Genomic DNA, 21,876 nt, shown 5'->3' on the forward strand with positions numbered 1-21,876 from the left:
CGTTAACATTAACATAACATAACATTAACATGTTCATATTAGCTTAAACCAACACAACGTCAAAGGAGCATATTTTGAGTAACCTACAGAAAAAACAAATCTTTCCTTCTCTGCTAAGAGAACCTTCCATAAAACATTTTATTGACGGGATGAACTCTTGAACTGTGTCTACTCTGATTATATAGTGACAACGGACAATTTAATTTTACGTAAGTAATTTCACAGATCAAAGACTACTTTATAAGAAATAAAAAAGTGAGAATGGCGCAGGAAGATACTCTGTTATTGTTATCAAGTCTTGGTACAGATGTCTAACAGCAGTCCTACTGACAAGGAGAGTGAATTATATATTAAAGCTATTTATTATAAAATGAATTGAAAGCTAGAAACAGTATAATGAGGCAATCTATAAAACAGGGAGGTTCAAATCTGAACACCGATATGCTAATCACTGGAACAACCCAACTAAACTATAATTAAAATACTCAAAAACTTGACATTTTGACCCAATATGAGACTTCCTGTTAGAAATGGAAACAGGGACATCGACTAAATTCACTCACCTCTGCATGCGCGTACATTTACCTGTGCTAACCTCAGTCTAAAGGTCACTTTAAGAGGTCACAAATGTTTAAGACTAAAATGTGAAATGTCTTTTGGTTTGTGGAACAAGCAATTGTTCAGCAAACTTTTTGAGTCATGCAGCTGAAATTATTGACTAACTTGTTTTATTAACCATGAATTATTACAGACAAACATTAAATTGAGATAAATGTATATTAACCTGTTTCAATCTCTACAAGTACATGTATGACTTTATAAGAGGTCGAGCAGGGACCAGCAGAGAAGTCATTCTATGATAGAACTGGTTTATTAGTAAATGATTAAAAATTAAATTAAAAAGTAAATTATTACATGAGAAGCTACTGTTTGAGTAAAATGTTTATTTATTAAAACAAAATCAACAACTGAACAGGAGGGTCACCTGCACTTTTGGCAACTGAACAGGAGGGTCACCTGCACTTTTGGCAACTGACTGATTGGTAAACCTAATACTGCTTCAAAAGGATAAAGCCATGGATTGGCTTAAAACATGACAAAATATAACGACAAAAATCATAGCAAAAAGAGATTTAATGCAATAGGAAAGATAAAAAAATGTACAAATAAATACAATTAGTAGAAAAACAACAACTCCAAATTACCATGGCCTCCAAACATCAGACTTATTACGAGTTGGATGTGCACTAGGGAGGCCTTTGACAGGAAATGCAAATGGAAAATTGGAATGCAACATAGGAAAATAGACAAAATGTGGTTCCGGTGAGGTTGGACTAAGAGATGAGCAACTAGATCCTGGAGATGGCGATGATATTGGTTGCCCTTGATGCCTACGCTGGTGAGCTGCCAATATGTTCTCGTTGACATTTTTAGCCATAAGTCTTTGCATTTCCTGCGAGCAAGGCATGTATCCAGCCCGTGTCGGATCTATAGGTTTGGGTGGAATGGCTACCGGAGCAGTGTTGTTATTATTAGTCGATTGTGAACGTCTTTGAGCTGCGATGAGTTTACGAAGATGATTTACGGTCAGCTCAAGAATGTCAGCTTTTTCTAGTTTAGATCTTGTGTTTCCACATACGAGGTTCTTGAGCTCTTCGAGGTGACTGTTTATTCTTTCTCTTCGTCTCTTCTCTATTATTGGCTTCAATATCTACAAAAACAAAAAACCAATGAATATTTTTGTAAATTACAAAGAAATATAAATTGGCACTAAAGAAACAAATCTTGATGAAATTACTCTAAAATAAGCCATAGTAATATTTTATACTTACTCTGCGGTTGCTGTCTTTCGGCATCTCTAGAGATCCAATCGTCTTCATGGTTTCCTTTTATCGCAATAGTGCTACTGCAGTCAATATGGTTCCAGCTGGCTATTTGAATAGATTAGAAACTTCTGTTAAATGAAGCTCAGCCCAAGCTACATATTAGGCGCGGTGAACCAATAAAAATTCAGAATAAAGCATTAGCGATCTCCTCAGCCAATAAAAAAGTTTTAAAAAGAATTAGCAAAGGATGAACCGTATAATCATCTTGCGCTGTCAATCATGTGCACTCACCTAGTGTTACTAAATTTTCTTGGCCAATCTGGTTCCACTGACCTCACCAATTGGTGGCTTACGCAGATCATCATGATGATGTCTGCGAATTATGAATATGCTCTAAACTTTTACAATAAGCTGAAGATTATCACCTTTGGCTCCTTTGGTGGAGACCATCAATAAGGGTGCGTCTTTGTACAAGCTACAGTCAAGCTTTATTCATCAAAATGATGAAGATCAAACATCAAAAATGAAAATTCTATCAAATGCTTCATGTTAATTCAATCATTTACCAAAAATACTAATGTTTAAAAACATCTTATAATTAAGGAAAAGTTATCACTTAAAACTTGCAATTTTCATCCAGTTTGACTACGCTGGGATACTATAAATAACAGAGCAAAAAAAGAAGCTTATAGCTTTTTGTGTGTAAGATGTTTTACTAGCTGAGATGTTACACGCTGGCAAAGGTTTCTTAATATCCACTCTATAATCATTGACTGATGAAAAAAGAAGACAACTCCAAACTCTAGTAGTTGACTATTCTATTCTTTGTTTAAATTCGTTAAACTTTGAAGTGACTTTAAATGAATTTTGGGAAAGCTTTGAAGGAAAATTGAAAAAGAAATAGTAAGTGGCATAAAGACTTACATTTACGTTGATTAACATCCAATGTATGATCCTGCAAACCAACTGATTGCTTGACCTAAGTTTCAGACACCGTGTAAAACAACCAACCTCTTAATAACTTGTTTGCAGATGTGAGAAATATAAAGAAAACTTGTGGTTTATATATATGTGGTATTTTTAGCACTCTTGGTAACCATAATCAGCCAATTATGCAGAACTTCAATATGAATGAACATATTCTCATGTCTGTGGATGAGAAAGTATTTTTTATCTCAGCTCTTACTATTTGTAGTCTCAAATAAATACCAATTATTAACTTTCATGTTTGGAATTCCAAGGAAAGTATTCAACCCTCTTACCCTGTCACCTCCTCCCCTGTCACCACCCCGTTATAAAATACACATGAAGAAAGAACTATATTGTTATGTTCTTCCATCTCAAAAAGGGGTCAGTCAGAACAGGAACTGCAAAAAATGGTGCCAGTTACAAAAAGGTAGATTGAATGAGCTTTCCACCTTAAAATCCTCATATCATAAAATACAAAATTAAAACTTTCGAAATAATGCATTATGTAAACCATAGTTTTGTAAGACAGTTTTGAATTCAATGTTTAATGTAAGTACGAGCTTTGGAAAAATATGTCTTTTAATGTAATGCTGTCATAACGTACTCTTTGGCATTTTATAACCAATTGATAAAGACTGGAATCAACGTATTCTCCCAAATAAACATATTCCTTATTACAGAAACTAAAATTATATAATATATTGAAATCTAACCGTGTTAACAAATGTAAAAAACTTTCCTTTTGCATTTTCATCAATTGAGATTTTTTGTTTGAGTTGTTGTATATTTGACAACTGACTCTTCTAAGGGAATTTTAGTGACATTTTTATTTTATTGTACTTTATTATATTGTTGCCATTGGCATTGTGTTTTGTTTCAAAGCATTTACGACAACCTGTTTTTGGAAATGTAAACATTTAAAATTTTAAAATATGCTAAAATGAACCTTCACCCTTTGAATAGCAATAATCTATACAACTTATTAAAAGTTAAAATCAAGATCTGAATGCCTTCCTAAAATTTTTTAAAATTAAATTTTCTATTAGAAAAAGGCTGGCGCCAGCTCATCAATAATTTTTCATACTAGTCTTTGAGTGAGAGGCTTAATAATAATCAACTGCATTGTTCAACTGTTCATGTCACTTCAGTGAGCTAAGCCGAGTTGAATCATAGATGTAACATACTCTACAGGGTGATTGATGTTGTAGTAGTTGTCTTCCCTCGTTCACATATACACGTGTATTGTATCCGCATTATCGCAGTAGGATTATATATTAGGTTATGTGGAAAAATATAACACTCTCTCATGCTTCCGGGCAGAACAACACGAGATCGTTAATGACTTAATAAGAAAATCTATCGAACGCATCTAGTCTAGTGGCCGTGCTAAATCAATCTTACTACATGGTGGCAGCGAGAGGAGGTCTTCAGCAATGTTATGGGAGACAGTGAGCATAGCGAAGAAGAAGATGCCGCTCCTGTGGTACATAAACATTACTCAATTCCAAGACTGAATCCACCGGACAAATTTGACTTCAGTGACCCAGGACAATGGACTAGGTGGAAAGCCAGATGGCTCAGGTATCGGGAGGCAAGTAGATTATGTGAGCAAAGGGACAGAGAACAGATTAACATCCTTGTTTATACGTTAGGCCCTCAAGCAGAAGATATCATTTTAGCCAAAGCTATCCCGGAGGATACAAACGACAATCTAATTAATGCTTTCGATACATATTTTGGTGTTCGCACTAATACGATAGTAGAACGCGCGAAATTCAACAAGCTTGCTCAAGGCAACGATGGCTTGGACGTATTTATCAATAAGCTGTATAGACAAGCTGAATATTGCAACTACGGTGCATTGAGAGAAGAACTCATTCGCGATAGATTGGTTGTTGGCGTTACTGATGATTTGCTGAGCAACAAACTACAATCAGAATTAAATTTGACTCTCAACACTGCTGTAGACATTTGCAGAAGATATGAATCAGCAAAGCAGGCACAGACGGTTGTGAGACCTGGCATTAAAGGTTCGTCGGCGTCAGTAGACAGCGTTAAACATTTGAAAAACCATAGGTCTATGAAAGCGACTGCCAAGAATGCTAGGCCCATAACGACTGGTGCTGCTAGTTATAACCCTAATCCAGCCAGTAAACCGAAAGCCTGTCACAAGTGTGGAAAAGGCTTCCACCCGAAATCATCATGTCCAGCTATCAAATCTGTATGTAACCACTGCCGAAAGATCAGACATTGGAAATCGGTATGCAGACAATTATCTAAGGTTTCAGAAGTTCAAGTAGCTGAAAATATCTCGACACCACATTTCCTAGGTGAGGTCAAGCCGGTCAAAGTAGACAATCGCAGCTGGTCGGTGAGAATAAATATCACATTCAACAACTGTCCCGAGGTCGTAAGTGTGTTCAAACTCGATACAGGTGCTGCTGTATCTGTATGCAGTGTAGATACTTTCGGAGGTAACATTCATAAACTGTCTAAACCCGACAAGCAACTTGTAAGACCCGGTAACACTCACTTACCTGTACTAGGTTATGCCAATGCTAAGATGCGCATTGACAACCGACACATTGTTGAGAAAGTTTATGTAGTTTCTGATCAGAACACTAACCTGTTAAGCAAGGATGCCTGTATTTCTTTAGGATTGGTTACTTGTGATGTAAATCATGTATTCAATGTTAACACTGTTTCTGGTGATGTTGTAGGGAAACATGATTTTAAACCTGAATACCCTGATGTTTTTTGTGGTTTAGGCAAGTTCGCAGATCCATACACGATACAGATACGAGACGATGCGAAACCAGTAGCGTTGCATATCCCGTACGAAGTATCGATGCCCCGTTTACAGATCGTAAAGAAGCAGCTGGACGATATGGAACGAAAGGAGGTCATTTCAAAGGTGACCGTACCTACAGACTGGTGTGCGGGTATGGTCCAGGTTCCGAAGGCAGACCAGAATCAGATCCGAATTTGTGCTGACCTTACAAATTTAAACAAGGCCGTACGGCGCGACACATATCCAAGTACGTCAGTCGATAGCTCGCTTGCTAAGATATCAGGTGCAAAGTTTATGAGCAAGCTTGATGCAAACTCGGGCTATTATCAAATTCCGCTATCTGACAAATCTCGGCTACTCATGACATTCGTGACTCCTTTTGGGCGTTATTGCTACAATAGGGTTCCATTCGGACTAGTCAGCGCCGGCGACATCTTTCAACGGTGTATATATAACATTCTTGAAGGTCTTGACGGTGTTGTCTGTCGCATGGATGACTTATTAGTATACAGCTCTGTCAGTGAACAGGAGCATGATGATCGTGTTCGCAAAGTGCTCCAGCACCTGAGGGCGGCGGGCATGACACTTAATGCGGAGAAATGTTGCTTCAGCCAACGCTCCACGAAATCTTTAGGTCATTTGGTAGATGCAGAAGGCGTGAGACCCGATCCCGATCGTATCAGAGATATTCAAAATCTCGCTGACCCGACAAATATAACTGAACTACAATCACTCTTTGGTACCGTGAATCAGTTGGGAAAGTTCTCGCCACGCATCACTGAATTGACGATACCACTTCGTGCTGTCCTCAAGTCGCCACATTGGGTCTGGGATGTTGCCCAAAAGCAAGCCGTGTCTGACATTAAGTGTGAATTGTCGAAGGCTCCGTGTTTAGCATGGTACAGCATCGACAAACCAATAATCATAATGTGTGACGCTTCCAATCAGGGTCTAGGAGCAGTTTTGCTACAAGTGCAATCCGATGGCTCCCGAAGGCTAGTAGCATGTAAATCCTGATCTCTAACCGAAACCGAACAGCGTTGGTCACCTATAGAGAAAGAGGCACTAGGTATAGCGGGGTCATGTGCTAAGTTTGATAGGTACATTCTTGGCCATCAGAACGTGACAGTCGAAACTGATCACAAGCCGCTAGTGCCCATATTTAATTCGAAAGCAGTAAACGATCTTATGATTCACATTCAAAGACAAAGGTTACGTGCAATGAAGTACACTTTTGTGACTAAACACGTACCAGGAAAGTCGAATTATGTGGCAGATCTGCTTTCACGCCGACCAGTAGGTAGACCAGACGTCGAGGACAAGAAGCTCGCCGATGAAATTGAGGTGTACACTATATCGTCTCTATCGCAACTACCAGCGATGGACCGCAGGCTTAACGAGATTAAACACGCACAGCTGGAGGATACAACATGTAGGCAAATCAGGCAATACGTACGACATGTTTGGCCATTTTACTTATCAGACTTGCAGACGAACCTGAAGCCATATTGGCAAGTTCAAGAAGATCTGAGTCTGGTGGACAATGTTCTCATGTATATGGACCGTTTGGTAATACCTCTTCCGATGCGCGCAGACATTCTTTCTAGATTGCATTGCGGCCATCAGGGCATCACAAAATGCAGAGAGAGAGCCCGCCAGTCAGTCTGGTGGCCAGGCGTTTCTTCCGAGATTTCCGAAATAATAAAGTCATGTAGAACATGCCAAACATACTCTAGCAAAAAGACTGAACTGTTGCAACCGTCAATCTTCCCCGACCGCCCATGGCAGCGTGTCGCCACCGACATGTTTCACTGGCAAAGCAAAGACTACGTACTAATTATAGACTATTATTCTAGGTTCATAGAAGTGATAAAGCTGGATCGAACCGATAGCGACTCCGTGATCAACGCACTGAAGTCCGTATTCGCTCGTCACAGTATTCCACAGTCTGTCATATTTGACAATGGCCTGCAGTACGCTAGCCAACAGTTCAAGAGGTTTGCGGAAGAATACAATTTCCTCAGCATAACCAGCTCACCGAGATTTCCACAAGCTAATGGGGAAGCAGAGCGTGCCGTGCGCACAGTTAAGAATCTGCTACACAAATCATCCGACCCGTATAGAGCGCTACTAGCGTATAAAAACACGTCCATACAGAACGGTTATTCTCCTGCCGAACTACTTATGGGACGCCGTTTAAGATCGGACATACCCGTTGATCCGAAGTCACTCCTACCGAATCCTCCTGACATAGAGATAGTCAGGTCGAAAGAACAGGATTACAAATCCTGCATGAAGAGAAACTTCGACAGCCGCCACAGAGTGAAAGAGTTATCTCCGTTATCGCGAGGTGATGACGTGTACATTAGCGATCTCGACAGAGAAGGCGTTGTTACCAAGAACCTTCCAGGACGCTCGCATGAAGTACACACTCCGAACGGCAGCGTACGTCGCAACCGTCAAGCCCTCTGCCGATTGTCACCGAACAATCAGGACACTGTCGAACCGAGCTCTCTCCCACTAGTCGAGCGTGAGGCCGGATCCAATACTGCTGCAGTACGACAACCTATGTCAATTTCTGACAATCAGCCACCAGTACTACGCCGCAGCACTTGCATACGTAGACCTGTAAAGCGCATGGATCTGTGAGCAGTCGATAATTCATTCGTTGCTAGGTCTTGTACATATTATACTCACTTTTGTTATTCTCAGTTTATGGCTTATATGTTTGCTCCGTTCAGCATAGTTTGTAATGCCTTCTTTCTGTATGCCCAATCCACATATGCCTTACCTACTTCTTATTTTGTATTAAGGGAGATGTTGTAGTAGTTGTCTTCCCTCGTTCACATATACACGTGTATTGTATCCGCATTATCGCAGTAGAATTATATATTAGGTTATGTGGAAAAATATAACACTCTCTCATGCTTCCGGGCAGAACAACACGAGATCGTTAATGACTTAATAAGAAAATCTATCGAACGCATCCAGTCTAGTGGCCGTGCTAAATCAATCTTACTACGATTGACTCATGCTCAAGTCATGGCAATTCCAATAGCTTCACAGAAGATGCTCAGTCATGAAACAACCATTTGACATCAATCTAGTAATGACTGCGCTTTACTATGTTGATGACACTAAGGCTAACTATCCTCAAATACAGTACCATATCGAGTAATGACTAAACTCGAATACATCGGCATCGCTAGTAATAACTACGCTCAAATATACTGATGTCATTAGTAAACACCGAACTCTTAAACAGATTAAACCAGCGATGATGCTGATATTAAAAGTAATAAAGAATTAAAAAGCTATGACTTCGCCTAAAACTTTTTGCCAAAATTCTTTATAATTAAAAAAACGCTGTGCGGCAGCAGTCGTATTCCTAAAAAAACCAATATTAAAATAAGTTTGGTTTAAGAACTTTGATGGCAAACCTAACAACAAAGAGGTTAATGTAGAGACACGCTTGCTGTTCATCTTTGACTTAGAAAAGCATAAACTCACAAGTATATCATGTAAATCATGAAGATTATATAAATCATGTCTAAATCATATAAAATGATTGTTATAAGAATGCTGAATGCTTGCTAAAAACGTAAAGACTTCGATGCTGCTAAAAACTTTAAAAACTTATCTCTAGTTTTTCATGACACATACACACGAAATCAAATAAAAATACCTTAGATTTTTAGTAAAATATTCACTATATACGCTAGCAGTTAGAGCAGATGTTTATAGTTCTATAAACTTATAACATGAAGGTTTGCTATAAAACGATATTTGACTATAGCTACAATAATTAGTCAATTGAAGAACTATTTTGGTCATACCTCAGTACTATATTATAACTATTGTTCTCTCATCTTAAGGCCTCTGTGTAAAACTGATACATTTATACATCTTAGCAAATTTGTCAATTTCTACGGATTAATAAAAACATCAGCTTCACACCAACAAATTAGACTAGTTTCTAAGCTAATTAGGGAATAAAAACATACTTGAGGATTTCCATTAATTTAAATGAAATGCATAAATGAAATAGTTTTTTGATTTAATCATTTTTATTTGTTTTCAAATTTTGTGATATGAAAAAATAATATTTAATGTGTTTAAAGCAATCTTAAAGCAAAACTGGTATCCAATTGACACTATAACAACTGTTTTCTCAAATGTGCACCTGCTCTAGTTTTAGTCATTGTTTGCCATGCTTGTTCTCATCAACTACGTATATGAGAAGATGGATGTATCTCAGAGTCTGCCAGCTGGTTGATGGGAATGCTGTTTACCAAGAAGTTAATGAGTGACAGGAGGCGTGCTTCAACTTGGCTTATGAATAATGTGCTCAGCATAAATGTATGTAGGTCACAACCTTTTTGTTTTTCACAAATTTAAATTTTTCAGTTCAATTATGCATGCAGGGAATAAATTTTTTCAAACTCAATTAAGTGTTATGTCCACCTAAATGTAGCCAATCTATCATACTGAAGTGAACGAGACTCAAGGTTCCATATAAGGTAAGGGTGATTTGACAATTGATTAGACTCATTCTCCGTCACTGTATATTTAAAGCCAGCAAACAAACACTACCATAACATATTTGTAAACTCATAAAAAAATACCAGTATCTCTTTAATAAAAGCTGTTTTTAAACTAGCAATATAAGATTGAATTTAGCATTTGAAAACTTTTGTTCTATTTTTTATACAGCTTTGTACAAATGTGTTGAACGAAGTCCATTAATAATACTTATAAACAGAATGTCTTTTCGTCATCTTTTTCTAAAATTATTTAACTAAATTAAAACAATAATTTACATGACTGTCTATGAGTTCTACTGATACTATTTCAGAATGCTTACCTCAATAGTTACTCAGACCACTTTACATGTCTGATAAATGTCTGATATAAGTATTATATATGTCAGATAGTTGTCTGATATATGTTTAATATATGTCTTTTATACACCGGACATAGGTCTGACATATGTCTGATATAATGTAAGTCTCATATATGTCTGATATATGTCTACTATATGCCTGATACATGTTTTATACATGTCTGATATATATCCGATATAAGTCTTATATATGTCAGATACTTGTCTGATATATGTCTAATATATGTCTTTTATACGGCTGATATACAATGTATGTCTAATATAAGTCTGACATATGCCTGATACAATGTAAGTCACATATATGTCTGATATATGTCTATTATATGTCTGATACATGGTTTATATACAACTGATATATGTCTGATATAAGTCTGACATATGTCTGATATAATGTAAATCTTAGATATGTTTGATATTTGTCTGATATATGTCTAATATATGGATGATATAAATCTTATATATGTCTGATATATGGCTGATAAATGTCTGATATATGTCTGATATATGTCTGATATATGTCTGATATATGTCTGATATATGTCTGATATATGTCTGATATAATGTAAATCTTAGATATGCTTGATATTTTCTGATATATGTCAGATACATAGCTGATAAATGTTTGATACATGTCTGATATGCATCTGATATACATCTGGTTTAAGTCTGATATATGTCTGATATTGGTCTGCTATATATGTGAATTAAGTCATATATATGTCTTATAGATGTTTATATATGTCTGATATATGAATGGTATTTAAGCAAAATTTTATCTCGTAATTTAATGAAACAATACTGCCATAATAATATGACTATACTGCCAGCTGAGATAAAAAAAGGCAAGCGATATTCTAAAAATTTGTCTAAAACTCAACTAAATACTTGAGCATTAAACTTGGGAAATATTGCTTTACTGAGCAGGATAAGAGAAGACTATGCAGAAGTTCTGCTGTGCTCACTATGTCTGTTATAAATCTTTCAATTCTAGCAGGTTTTGGTCAAACTCCCATTTCCAAGTTATCATAGGCTACAATATCATAATGTACAGAGACAGTAATATTGATAGCAAGAGTATTTTCACAAACTTTTCATTGCTTTTAGATACCGTCAGAGGCACACTCAATGATATTGTATAATTACTCTGTTTGTAATGAATGTGATAACAAAGATTTAAATCGAGTCTTAACAAAACACCCGTCATAGATAAAAAACTGCCTTTTTCATTTTATGGCATATTACCGTCTCATAGATAGAGCAAATTTATTGACTTTGGGCGAACAGATTTTCATTGGCTGATATAAGGTAATTGTTAAATCTTTTAAATGTAAAATTACCTTTTATTATTTTTCTGTTGAACTCAGCTTTCATATTGGGAGTTTGATAATGATTTGAAGCTCCAGCAGTGATTGTATGCAGTTTTAACTAGCTTATTATATAAATCTCTTGTAAATACTGAAAATGTTTCTTTTATTTATAAAGAAGCTTCACCAATATACATTTGATGAAAAGTTTTGGTGAAACAAAAGGATATAGAGTGTTCTCCAAATGACAAAAATAGTTACCTTTATTCTTTTTTGGCAGGAAACTATTTCTCCATTTTACAAAACAATGCAATGTTGGATACGCTTTAGAACAGAGCGCTGTCTCAATTTTATTTTAAGTTCAAAAGCTCACTTGTATAGACATTGATCAGCTTTATAATAAAAGAAATATTACCTAATTTGTAATTCGTAAATTGTAATGAACATTAATGTTATTGAGATGCCAAAAGAATAAATATACACAGGAGAGGTTCAATGTCAACTACAAACTGTACGATTGCTTCAAATCATTCAGATGTTTGAGAGTAACCAATGCTCTTCTATTCACTGTAAGAGCAATGGAAACTGTTTTTTACAATTGAATATTCTGACAAAACAATAATTCATGCATTCAAGAATAAATGTAATAAATAATTACAGAGAATAATAATAGTAAACTATTGAAAAAATTTCTATTAACATTTTATGCTGAATAATGTATTTCCTTACTAAACATTTGTATTACGTTTCTCCATAAATGGTGCTTTACAGCTTTGAGTTGATGACCTACCATTGCTGAAAGACAATGCTAGAGGTCAGCTGATAGTCTTAAGATAGGTAGATACCTTCACTAGAAGACGATGCCAGAGGCCAGCTGATAGTTTTGATATAGGTAGATACTTTTGCTGGAAGACGATGCCAGAGGTCAGCTGGTAGTCTTGAGATAGGTAGATACCTTTGCTATAAGGCCATGCTAAAGGTTCGTTGGTTGTCTTAAGAAAGGTAGATGCCTTTGCTAGAAGGCGATGCCAGAGGTCAGCTGGTAGTCTTAAGATAGGTAGATACCTTTGCTAAAAGACGATGCCAGAGGTCAGCTGGTAGTCTTGAGATAGGTAGATAACTTTGCTATAAGGCCATGCTATAGGTCCATTGGTTGTCTTAAGATAGGTAGATGCCTTTGCTAGAAGGCGATGCCAGAGGTCAGCTGGTAGTCTTAAGATAGGTAGATACCTTTGCTAAAAGACGATGCCAGAGGTCAGCAGGTAGTTGTAAAATAGGTAGATACCTTTGCTAGAAGACGATGCCAGAGGTCAGCTGGTAGTCTTAAGATAGGTAGATACCTTTGCTAAAAGACGATGCCAGAGGTCAGCTGGTAGTTGTAAAATAAGTAGATACCTTTGCTAGAAGATGATGCCAGAGGTCAGCTGGTAGTCTTAAGATAGGTAGATACTTTTGCTAGAAGGCGATGCCAGAGGTCATTTGGTAGTCTTAAGATGGATTTGATCAGATAAAAGCGGCAGATTTTGGGCTGATTGAATAATATTGCATAATTTAACATTTATGACTAGGCGGCTAAAGGTTGTCTAGACCACAAAAGAAACAAAGTGTCTAAATCAGGAAACATTAGATTAAGTGCAGAAAGCATCACAGATTCGTCTTCGCCATTTTTCCAACTATGCCAAGCTAACTGTTGATCGTTTTATTATGCACTGAGAGTACCTCAAAATTTAAATGAGCATTTGACAGCGTATGCTCTAATAATTAAAATATCGCGTATTAATTACAGAAACAAATGAAATTATTCACCGTCAGTGGCCTGCATTGAATTAACAATATAATTAACATAAACATTTGATTAAGATATGCCTAGAGCAGTGACACATCGTTAAATGCTTCACTTCAAATTTGGCATGGGCTTAAATAGCCTCCTTGTTGAGGCCCTCTGCTGACACAAGGTTAAATGACCTCTTCTAGAGGCCCTTCTGACAAGAGCCAAAATGACCTCGTTTCGACACCCCTCTGGCAAGAGCTTAAATGACCTCCTTGATGTTAAGGGCCTCGTGCTGTGCTACAGTAAACCTGACGAAACAGGATTTTGGAATAACCAATAGACAAAAGTTTTTTTTCAAATTGCTTAAATAGTGAGCACAAGTTACAATGAAAAGTATCATGTGCGACTCGGAACATAATTCGCACAGCATGTTCTTGCTGAATGCCTAGCTCCTAACATTGGGTAACTTGCTGGATTCAGCTACTGACTGCATGGTTAAACACGGAATCGCTATAAAAGAAATTTTAAAAATCTTTCTCAGTGTATTCATGGTAGTGATTTTTCAAATGCTTTGATACATTTCAACAAAATTGCATATCGAGTCTTTACTGTCTAGAATATTATTATATACAAATAATATTACTATAATTAGTATTATTATTATATGCTCAGTTAGACTGAACTGTATTAATGTAATCTAAACCTTCCATCCTCATGCTATGTTTGGCAAAGACAATCTATAAAAGTTGAAAACTTTCACAAGTGAATAACCTGATTTGAATAAGATTTAAAAACCACCATATAGCCACCGAGTCACTGTGAACGAATGAGTTCTCACAAAGCCTGTTCGAGTGCATAATTGTTAAAGGTTGACTTGCAACAAAATTTATATTACAGTTATTTGGTGTGAAAAGGTTTACCATGTCTTACTCTGCTGGGTTGTAGGTGCAAAATATGTGGAAATGTGATTACAAGCTCTTAAAAGCTCAAAAACGATCAGTTATTCTCAGCCATCTCGAAAACGCCGTAGGTTGGAATCCCTCTCAAAAAGGTGATGTAGGCTATTTGAGCACGGTGTGCTTCTGTTTACACTTTCATGCAACTTCATTCGTCAAAACATTTTCACAAATATATTTCACGCCTTCAATAAACCCATGACTATTGTTCTTACGCGTCTATTTCATTATCATCGTAATGCTGTCACTTTGAGCACTGATATCTCAAAATCTAGCTTAAAAATCAGTTTAATTTTATAACCTTAGCTCGAAAGAGTGCATATCATCCTTTGATAAACACGAGGAGCCTGTTGGTATTTTGTGATGGTTGAAAAATGCTGCAGAAATTGTTCGCGCCATTTGATGGAAAATATGGGTCACATGATGAGATTAGGACTAGATAATTAGACCAAATTGAAACGAAACTGTAAAGTAGCAAGCATCTATAATTGATACAGGCTTTCTGGTAGAACCCGAAGTGTTTGTCATAAACTAGTGCTACCAGACGTTTTATATTGAGCCTTTTATTGGCCTTTTAGTTCACGTGATAACGTCACGTGTCAAAACAATAACCAAGTTGAGTTGAATACATCATTGAAACAAAGAGATTCCAACCTACAGCAGTTTTTTTACCTGTTCATTTTTGAGCTTTTAAAAGCTTGTAATCACATTTCCACATATTTCCACATATTTTAAACCTACAACACAACAGAATAAGACATGGTGAACCTTTTGATACCAAATAACTGTAATGCATATTTTGTTGCAAGTCAACTTTTAATTACATTTTTCTCAAAAGTCTAATAAAATAGATGTATGAAGTTGTTATAGATATTTACCATTGATAACTAGCAGTATAACAACTTTCTCTGTAGACATGTTGTCTATGTCACTTTCACAACCCTGAATCTGCTCACCAAATAGAAGTTGCAAAACTGTTGTCATTTGAAAGAACTGCCTGTCTTTAGTTTAATCTACAGTTTAATCTTTTAATCATTTTAAAAATGAACTTACACAATATTTTTGTATATTTTATCAGAAAGTATCAGTATTTTTTATCATTTGTGATTGTTTTTGATGTTTCAGCTGATTTAATTGTCAGGATGTTTCAAAATTAGAATCGATAAAACTTGATTGCAATTTGAACGCTCAGATCAATCGAAAGTGCAATTATGACATCCATAATTATCATTTATATAGTTACAAAGAGTCTAACAGAATAGAGATGTTTAATGCTGCAACTTGAACGCAACAGCCGATACCAACTATAGCAATGATACCTAGCGACGCCATTTCACAAATTTTTTTTCCGAGAATGTTGAATGCGATCAAGTTTTATCGATTTTCATCTAAAAACATCTTGGCAACCAGATCACCTCAAACATCAAAGGCAGTTGTAAATGATAGAAACATACCAATACTTTTAGATAAAATCTACAAAAAATATGTGTAAGTTTATCTTTAAAGGTTAACTTACAGCACCAAATACTTACAGCACTTACTTACAATACTTACACTTACAGCACCAAATACTGTTGCATATTACAGCAGATAATATAACTGATTGGAGTTTCAATAATACTTTTGTGTCGTTTCAAATAAAAACCAAGTTTCATGACCGTTTTTAAATCGTGAAAATGAACAAGATTATTTGAGATTTTTGAAAAATCTCAACCTGAAACAGCAGCGACTTTTTTAACTAGATTATCTAAAAATTGTCAGTTAAAAATTTTTAACCTTGAAAGCAGATAATATGTTAATACGTTTTAAACAAATTTCTTCTGAGAATTACTGATTTATACAAATTTTTTTACTAATTTCCTACTCTTGTGAAGAAAGAATTTCTTGATAGTATCAAGACTCCACAAGACAAAACAAACAGGATGATTGTTAGGATTCTATAGCCGCCGATCGAAAGTTAATGTGGGAAGTATAAATACGGCCCAAACCTTTTCATTATTTGCAAAATAAGCTTCGACCTGGCATTATATGTAATTATCTGCCATGTTGAGTAGCCAAAATTTTTCTCATCTAGTTGCCTGTGTTAGGCAACTAAATCAGAAAACTGCATTAGAATGGCAACCAAACAAAGTGCTTTGCTTCCCGTTCATGCATTGGCTTATTCTCAGCGTTGACCGGGTCTATCACACATTTATGTTTGCCAAAACAATGATCTCTTCATGCTACAGCTTGAGCCTTACACCGCCACTGTTTTTTTTCTAAAACTAATTTTTGTTTTCACATCAAAATCATTGCTGGAAAATGAAATATCATGGTTATATTGTTATCATTAGAAGCAATTTTAAGGTGCTGTCAGTTAACCTTTAAGCAAAGTATGAGCTATTCTATAGCATAGAGTTACGCTCATAACATAGAGTTACTCTTATAACATAGAGTTACACTCATAGGCTACTTGATCTCTCCAAAATTTTAATGAGCAGTTATCATGTCAAGTACTTCTCAAGTGCTTTGTTTCATATTCTTTTGGAATTATTTTATTTATTTCTATTATTTTTATTATTTATTCTTTTATTCTCTTAGATGAGTTGTTTTTTAATTTAGCTAATCGAAAACTCAGCCTGCTAGTTGAGACTATTTTCTCTTTTGATAATAACAAATAAAAACATGATAACTGTGGCAATGACTGAGTAACATATGCGCTGTTATCAATACATATTGGGAAATATGTGTGGTTCATCTGAAATCATGTTTGGATACGAAGGACAGCTAATATATTAGGACAATATTCTAGTTAACTTAAACTATAATATCCTTACTCCATATTTTCAAACAATCAAAGCACAGCAAAATCGCTTAGACACCTTTATTCACAAAAAATAGTACGAAGACAAATTGAAATACTGTATTTAAACATTCCTGATACTACTTTACGAGATTTACACATATTCCTAACAACAAAAAACTTAAAAAAGACATTTTTGTATAAACCATTGTTGCAATTAATTGTCTACAAAGCTAGCTAATTATAATATTGTGGCGGACATTGCATTTACTTTATTTACTCCTATATGCCTTATACTGTCTTGTCCTTTTAAATATCGTGATTCGTCTCCCCTGTCTGTTCTATATGCTTATCCCTTATTACCCTGTTCGTTTTTAATCAGCGACGCCAATAACTATTTAATCATGCTTATACTTCTTTTTATATTATTATTATATTCAGTTTCGACCGTGTGCTATGTTTTTACTTGTTTTTGTACATACCCACCTTCCTTTTATATGGTAGTAAATTGGGTGACTTGACAGATGGGCCAGGCTCCCAGTGTAGTTGTGAATGCCTCTGTTGTACACTGATTGTGGTGCTTACAGTCAAATACAAACTTATTCACTTTGAACTCATACACTCTTTTTCTGCCTGAAGCAGGGGTGGATTGCAGTAGCCAGTTAAGGGAAGGCGCTTGACCTTAACAATACATATACATTTATATTCACCTAAGTACAAGCAAGTGCCCAACATTCTCTAATGTTAAGATAGATAGTAACTCTATTCATAACTCTATTCACATCGGTCAATGCCGTTTGAAGCAGTTTAGACCATGAGACAAAATACAAAAAATAGTTTAATAAAAAGGATTAGAGCATTACTATGCTTTGCATAGTGAATGTATAGAAATAAGCTATACTTATGGAATAAAAGATGTGAATGTTAATTCATAGAGCATTATCTTTTCACCAATAAAATTATTTGAATAACAGTTTAACTGTAAGATAGTAGTTAAGGCGCATCTCACATCAGCTAAAAGTAACTCTTACTGTTCATAATCTCTGCTGTCTACTAGTGACAGTTTATCACCATGACTGCTAAGTTCATGCCATGCCATGTAGAACTCTAAGCGTTGTATCAAAGCTTCACTAGGCACTTCTATTTAATACTGATGTTCTGATACAAAAAAAGTAACACTTTTACCGACTGAATATTAATGACACAGCTAAACAAAAAATGCCTAAAATATGCCTATGTAAAGAAGATTCATGGTTTAAAACAATTTGCAAGCAAATCTTTCAGCGAATAAGTTTACACCGTATTGACAATGCATGTAATTTGTTCTCACAGCATCGCTTGCAATTCTAGCCGCATACATTTTATATACTTGTATATATAAATGTTATTATAACAAACGTGCATAAAATGCGAAGAACCTCTGAACTCGTATCTAAATACATACTACACTATATTGGAGAGATCCAGAGTTTCGATAAGTTCTCTGTGAATGTCAAAGAGGAGAGAATACTTCATCTTATAATGTTTGAAGGAGTGGCTGCCATCACACCCTACTGTCACTATACAAACCAGAAATGCATAAAATTGAATAGCAATGCCTGTCTGGTATCGGTGCTGACAAGGTGAGTAATGGCTTCAACTGTACACTTTGCTTGTTTAGCAGAAGAAAATCACATAGTTTTGATATTATAGCCAAACCAAGCATAGCCTCATGCAGACAATGAGTTTAGTGATCGTCCCCCATGTTTGATATCTCTATTTTTGGCTGAACATTTTAGCCAACCACAACAGTGGGTTTATGCAATAGCAAATAGGAGAATGGTCTTGTAAATATGACAATCATAATATTTTGTCACTTCCTGTTTAGAATAGTGCCTATAGTATTTTGACTTTATAACACTGAACAACAATTAAATTTTGACACCGAAATGTGGAACTCGCTCTTGAAAATTAACACAATTCTCAATTTCCGTAAAGAAAGGGAGGAAAAGCAAGAATTATAAATCAAATTTGTTGTTTTAATTATGCCGATATTTTCCGTAATTCATTGCCATCCAATATTGCTAAGTTTTTTGGAGTGGTTAAAAATAGAAAGTTGGCTAAAAATGCATTTATTTATTCATCAGTTTGGTACGGCGCTTCCAAGCTTCACTTACGCCCTGATTGTTATTTAGCAATTAATTATTATTTTTGCATAAAAATAGGCACATGGCTCAGTGACATTGATGAGGCTAACAAATCAAGCTGCATTGTCTATATAATTAACATACTGATACAATGCTATGTGTGGTTATTCAACAGCAGCCTTAGCTATGCTCTCGCGTTTATATTAAGGCAGGTAGATGATTAGCCCCTATCGATAATTTCTAAAATAATTAAATGCTCAGTTTGCGTTGATAGCAATTAAATGTCACTCACATATTTGCCAGACGACATACTCCTGCCGAATTACCATAGACCGCTGAATAGTGTAAGCTAATTTGCATGGGAGTGCACATGAAATAAGTTGGTAAACCGGTTAGCGCTGTTTTTAAGAACAAGTAAAAACAACCACAAAAAGCATGCATAGATTAGTTTTAATACTTTACCAATAATACTATAAGGTACTTACCTCGTTATACCAAGGAGTAAGTTGGTAAATATGATGTTAAATAATGTTTTAGTATCCTTATGAGTGTTTCTATTGAAAATATGAAATTACTACTGAATGCTTGGAGATGCGCAGGTAATAAAGAAGGTTTTTACACAGACAAGTTACTTTTAATCAACAAATACAACATGTAGCATTCCAACTTTTAAATCAAGGCATTCATTTATTTCTATGTATTGCGTTTATTTCTATGTATTGCATTTATTTCTTTGTATTGCGCTTATTTCTTTGTATTGCGTTTATTTCTTTGTATTGCGTTTATTTTGTGTAATTCATACTGTACCAGCTGCAGTACCTACTACATCTCTATACTGTTTGCACTAGTCTTGTTGGTCAGATGAGTTTAAGCATTTTTCTTCATGTATAGGCACATATTTTTCTTCCGATATGGCTCCTGAGATATGGCTTACAGTTCTTCAGCATGGTCTTAACCTGTAAATATGACTGCAAAGCTTACTGATGGTTAGTTGCAGATGCTACTAAAACTTCTAAAATCATTTTTATACAAATGAGATAGGTTCTACATGAAAGAATTGTCTCCTCTTTGCTACTAACAAAAATCCGATGTGACGATGATAAAGCTATATTATATTAAAATTAAGTTAAAGTTATATTTGCTTATCGAATGTAATCGCTACTTGTATTCTTATTGTTTGAAATATTTCGTTGAACCGTTTTTTACTTGAAAGTTTTATTTTAAACTTTGCTAACTATTGACTCAACAATGAAAATAAGTTTGAAAATTGAGACTGTTCATGAAAAATTTGAAGCGCATACATGATTCTATGCTACAGTGAATTGAATCAGTGAGGTCGACATACTGAATTATTATTATTATTATGAATAATTATGAATAATTGTGAATAATTGTGAATTATGTCGGTCAATGATGTTATTGTAAAACACAGCATCTATTTACAATAACAATAAACAAGACAAAGTCAGTTTATAACTTAAGAAATATTACTATTTGCAAACACAATTTGCAAGCTACATCTTTGAGGTAATAATGGCATCTTAAACTTCTAGTTGGTGTATGGTAGATTATTCAATCTAAGCGGGCATAACTCTCTTCTTTGTTAATACTGATCCGTACTATAGATGTTGTTGTGATAGACAAGCAAAATTCAACCACAATTCAGAACCAGCCTAACAGTAGGCGTAAATAGATAATTTTTAATTGTTTTAGAAAAAACCTTCACAAGAAATTTTATGTAGCAGCCTTTATTCTAATCACAGCAAAACTAGCCAGCAAAATATATGAACTCAAAAGCTTACAAAGTGAAAAACAAGTGTCAAAATTTGAATTGTTTGAATTCCATTATTTTAATTTAAACAAAAGTGCAAAAAAGAAAACTTCCAAGCGTCTTATAAAATTCCTTTAAAAGTGACCATATATTTTTGTCCCTTTTAACTAAAGCGATTACCATAATGCTTTTTGCATGGTATGCATATTCATGCCTAAGACATCCCAGACGTGCATATTTAATGTTTGATGTACGTAAATCAAATCTCTTCAAGACAACAAATGACACCCTTCTAGATTAGCTCAGGAGCAACAGCTTTGTTGTAATATCTGTCTAGAAGAGGAAGAGTGGCCTGTGTGAGTCATACAGTGACCACACCTATATATAGATCATGAACACAAAAGGAAAGAATGGGATGAGTCAGAGCGTATTGATTGACAGTTACCTACATGTATTTCCTTTGCGGCTACTCATAATACCAGGCCACATGGCATCACCCTGATTGGTGGGAAAACAGAGCATGACTACCAGCCTACTGTCCATCTCAACCTACGTAACAAAATATATAACCTGTTTGTATTACTATGACTGCCTACCTGGGGTTTATTACTGGCACAAATATATCTGCCCAATTGTATATCTTATTAACAGAAGTTCATTAAAGGTTGACTTGCAAC

General features: G+C 35.4%; 1 protein-coding gene across 2 annotated transcripts; it reads right to left on the bottom strand.

The window, feature by feature from the left end:
- Positions 1-924: 924 nt before the first annotated feature.
- Positions 925-2,136, bottom strand: LOC137404332 (transcription factor HES-2-like). 2 transcript variants are annotated; one of them, XM_068090526.1, is made up of 3 exons: positions 2,118-2,136; positions 1,833-1,931; positions 925-1,711 (listed from the first exon to the last, which is right to left on the bottom strand). In XM_068090526.1, exons 2-3 carry the CDS (start codon positions 1,878-1,880, stop codon positions 1,202-1,204), a joined length of 558 nt encoding a protein of 185 aa, XP_067946627.1. In that variant the 5' UTR covers positions 1,881-1,931; positions 2,118-2,136; the 3' UTR covers positions 925-1,201. The 2 variants fall into 2 exon arrangements, with proteins under 2 accessions (XP_067946627.1, XP_067946626.1); XM_068090525.1 differs by lacking the exon at positions 2,118-2,136 and having other exon boundaries at positions 1,833-1,951.
- Between the last annotated feature and the right edge of the window lie 19,740 nt (positions 2,137-21,876).

This window comes from Watersipora subatra, chromosome 9 (genome assembly GCF_963576615.1).
Source record: "Watersipora subatra chromosome 9, tzWatSuba1.1, whole genome shotgun sequence".
Lineage (NCBI taxonomy): Eukaryota > Metazoa > Bryozoa > Gymnolaemata > Cheilostomatida > Watersiporidae > Watersipora > Watersipora subatra.